Source organism: Ceratina calcarata, unplaced genomic scaffold (assembly GCF_001652005.2).
Source record: "Ceratina calcarata isolate Rehan_Ccalc_2016 unplaced genomic scaffold, ASM165200v1 scaffold1986, whole genome shotgun sequence".
NCBI classification, from domain to species: Eukaryota; Metazoa; Arthropoda; class Insecta; order Hymenoptera; family Apidae; genus Ceratina; species Ceratina calcarata.
This window is the reverse complement of record NW_017141444.1, coordinates 1-3,836: the sequence shown is the minus strand read 5'-3', so window position 1 is coordinate 3,836 and position 3,836 is coordinate 1. Positions and strand designations below refer to the sequence as shown.

The following is a 3,836-nucleotide window of genomic DNA, read 5'->3' as shown; positions in this document are numbered from 1 at the left end:
CCTCCATAGCTTCCATTAATTAAAGTGTCCATCCAGTTTGAACTAGTCGGGTATTCTGATTTTGATTATCATTTTTTAAAGGATTTTTAAGAACTCTGAATTCTGGCATAGAGTTCGTAAATTCTACAAAATTAGGCAGTAAAATATTTCTGTTGTAGGCGGCGAGATAGAGATACAAAGCGGCGAACACACATTCCCATTCCAATGCGTTTTACCAACGAATTTACCCAGCAGCTTCGAATCGGACTTCGGGCACGTTCGATACACCGTCAAGGCGACATTGGATCGTCCGTGGAAATTCGATCAAGAAGCAAAGAGCCCATTTACAGTGATCTCGCCTCTCGACCTTAATCAAGAACCAAGAGCCTCGGTACGACTTCTAGAACTCGTCCTTGTCAAAAATCAATTTTATTCATTGTCCACGTGATAGAAGAGTAATTCTAGAGAATCTATTTTATTCCACTACTTATTTTTATTGTACGCTTTTCACAGGAGAAAATACAGGAGGAAATGAGTAAGACTTTCTGCTGCTTATGCTGCGGATCACCGCCATTGACTGTCAACTATTCGCTGCCGGTCAGAGGATACGTGCCAGGGCAATCAATGCCTGTAAAAGTAAATGTCGAAAATTCATCCGGAGTCACCGTAGAGACTGTGAAACTGATTTTGTGTAAGGTACAATGTCGGTTCAATAATCTTACTATTATCATTGAAGAAACGTTGCTTCTTTTATGCCAAAGTATTGTCGTAACTAGAAAGGGCTTCAGGTGTGTCTGCCCACCCAAAGATCCATATTACTAATTTAGAAATGAGTGCAACTAGTTACGCCAATACGCGAAATTCTTTCGACGATAACGATGGATCGTGAAGTCTAGATCGTGACTTTTCGGGCGACCACGCCGACCAGCGATACCAAAACGGAAGAAATCGTGATAGCGGAGGTCGGGAAGGGACCAGTTGAGGGTGGAGCGGCTGCTGATTATGAACAGAAGCTCGATATTCCACCATTGCCTCCATCGAATCTCGCCAACTGCGGGATAATCGACCTGGAATACAATCTTAAAGTCGTTGCCTGCGTCTCAGGATGGTCAGTATAATAATAATATTTAAAGCAACAAATTGTAGCAGACCAGCGAATCGTCCAGTAGAAATTGTACTAAATTGTGCAGCATTAACTGAGGCTCTTTATTATCAGGTATCATCGAAATTTGTCGAAGAATAGTCTGATATTTGTGGGCACTGTTCCATTGGTGAGTTACCAAACACCAAGCGCTCCACCGGCCGAGGTATCTCCAACGAAGCCGCAAATCGGCTGGTCCGCCTCTGGCATTCCAGTCTCAGGCCCTGACGGGTCACCCGTAAACAATTTATACCCCAATTTGCGTAAGTTGCACAATTCTCCACCTGTTTGCCAAAGGAAGATAACTTTAATTAATTATTAGACTGCGAATTTTTATTTGAAATAAATGTAACTTTATATTTACCAGCACCACCTTCGTACGAGGAGTCGACCAACGGTGCCAGAAGCCTTTGGGAACGGGGCGAATCCGACCACATTTTCGGTATATCGAATCGTTTTGCGCCTAAATATCCGGTCTACAATTTTGCACCGATTCAATAAATTTATAACAAATCTACGTAAGAACCAGGGGAAATCTAAATTATTATTATTGTAATACTTGTTACCGGGCATTGTGATTAGTCTTGAAAGTTGCTTGTTTCGAACGAACAATATTTTACGGTCAATTACGACGCACAATTAGGAAACTGACACGAGAAATAAATATTGTGATCGATTATTAATATAAAGCGTATATTTCTGTTTTTAAAGCGCTGGCTATATTTTTCTATACGCGTTTCGTATAACGAAACATTTTTAATCTCTATTAAATTAAATTAAATAAAGGTTTAAGTACAAAATTCTGTTCTTCATTCCACATCCCTTCGAAAATTCAAATTTTTCGTATTAATTAAAAATGTGATTAAAACTTAAGTAGAGGGAATTATCGTGTAATAAATATAAATGCAATTTATTTTTTCTTCGCTTTATTCCATCACATACAAACATATTTGTACTAATTGACTTAGTATAGTCTTTGAGGTGGTCCCATAGACGATTTAATGTGTAGAGAACGAACGTTTTGCCAGTGTTTCTTCAATAGCGAAACCAAAAAGTTGATCGAAAGATGTACATTTTGAACCAATTCGTCCGGAGTCATTTCAACGTGTCCCACGGCCACTGATAGACACAGCACCTGGAGAAAAAAATTTTTCAATTAACATTTACGCGCCGTGGATTATGAAGCTATTTATGATTACAACAAATAGGAAACGGGACGTACCTTCTTCATTTGGAACTTAATCGTTGCCTTCACTTCATCAATTTTTCCTACCATCGATTCCTGATGGGAAAGAAGACCAGGGAATTTACCGGCCTTGTTCAAACCAGGACCGAGAATACGTGGAATCTGCTTGATCAGCGATTCGCTAGCCAGAAAGGCGTCATATTTCTTAGCTGCAAGAACGAGATTGAATTAAAACTCGACGTAAAAACAGTAAAACTTGTATAACGTGTTATTTAGAAAGTGTCTCGACACGGATTGAGGTACGAAGTAATAAAGTACAACGTCCACACCTAGTGAAGAAATTAATCTTCTTCCATTCGACGTCCACTGCTCGAAATTGAAATAGAAACAATGGTGCTTTTTGGAAGATCGAAAGTAGGGAAATAAAAAGAGCTTCGAATTACCTAGTTTCTTTACGAGCTTCTTGTTCTTATTCAATTTTTTCAATGCTTCTGCGTCCATATATGGGATATTGTTAGCTTTAGCTTCATCGCAATGCTGCTGGTCACCCAAAACGCAAACCTGCATCTTCGGTCTTGGAATATTCTTTAGCCTTTAATACATAAATACGACGCGAATAATTAAAAAATCAATGGTTTCCAAATACATACGTTCACATTGCTATGATACGATGTAAACAAATTACAAAATAATTTCCCTGATCTTATAAAAATAAATTATCAAAGTCAATGTTCTCAGTAACATTAAGTGACCACATTGGTTGTTCAGATAATACATGCAAAATATTTCGTCATCATTGAACATTGGTTTCGATAATTAATTATCATGATTGAGCATAGACTTACCGTCAGGATCATGATTCATGATCCTGGAAGAAAACTAACGGTACAATACCTCCCCAATTTATTTAAGACCCTGGGTGAAGGTCCGCCGGGTTAAGCCCAGCTTCCTGAACGAGCACGAGGCAAACTTTTCGGATGTTAGTGAAATGCAAAAGCGAGTCCATTAAAAACCGAAAAGTATCCTCGGAGTCAGGTAAAAACGTACTTGACAGTGCCTGAGAAACGTTTGTCCTTTTGCGGATCGTAGTTCTTCAAACCGATTTGGAGCTCCACGGTTTCCAAGAATTTTCTCTTTTTGTCCTGAGAATTCTGAATCACACCGTTTACGCACTCGTAAAGAGTGTCGCGCGACACTTTCGACCTGAAGCATCGAGAATACGAAAGGAATATTATAATAATTAAATGCACACATGCGAAATATGGTTCAACGAACAGGAATTAACAAGTATAGAATTGAATACGTTTTAGATATAAAATATTATCAAATACATTTAGACGAAACGTTACATTAAATCATGTTTGCGACGAAAATAAAATAGGGATTCAGATGTTCGAAATATGAATAGATTTTGATACTCACGTCATTGTTACACCCGATGAGAAACGACCACCGAACGGAAGAGAACCGAGAACCCACCCACCACGCGCGTTACGTCGGAGAGAAGTGAACGAGTTCAATAATGGAGTA

At 38.9% G+C, this 3,836-nt stretch overlaps 2 protein-coding genes across 2 annotated transcripts in view; one reads left to right on the top strand and one right to left on the bottom strand.

The window, feature by feature from the left end:
- LOC108622019 (arrestin domain-containing protein 17-like) overlaps positions 1-1,874 on the top strand; it is a 4,304-nt gene extending 2,430 nt beyond the window's left edge. The window contains exons 2-6 of the mRNA XM_018019652.2: positions 148-370; positions 493-675; positions 876-1,087; positions 1,196-1,383; positions 1,488-1,874. Coding sequence (XP_017875141.1) covers positions 148-370; positions 493-675; positions 876-1,087; positions 1,196-1,383; positions 1,488-1,621 — 940 coding nt within the window. The 3' untranslated portion in view covers positions 1,622-1,874. The remainder of the gene's footprint in view (positions 1-147; positions 371-492; positions 676-875; positions 1,088-1,195; positions 1,384-1,487) is intronic.
- Positions 1,875-2,029: 155 nt separating this feature from the next.
- LOC108622021 (60S ribosomal protein L10a) lies at positions 2,030-3,830 on the bottom strand. Its single transcript, XM_018019653.2, has 5 exons — positions 3,729-3,830; positions 3,354-3,509; positions 2,750-2,898; positions 2,343-2,515; positions 2,030-2,255 (listed from the first exon to the last, which is right to left on the bottom strand). Exons 1-5 carry the CDS (start codon positions 3,731-3,733, stop codon positions 2,085-2,087), a joined length of 654 nt encoding a protein of 217 aa, XP_017875142.1. The 5' UTR covers positions 3,734-3,830; the 3' UTR covers positions 2,030-2,084.
- Between the last annotated feature and the right edge of the window lie 6 nt (positions 3,831-3,836).

Coding starts and splice junctions, on each gene's coding strand:
- LOC108622021 (XM_018019653.2), bottom strand. Junction 2,899..3,353: donor CGTTTCTCAGGCACTGTCAA/GTACGTTTTTAC, acceptor TATGTATTAAAG/GCTAAAGAATATTCCAAGAC. Junction 2,516..2,749: donor GAAGCTCGTAAAGAAACTAG/GTAATTCGAAGC, acceptor TCGTTCTTGCAG/CTAAGAAATATGACGCCTTT.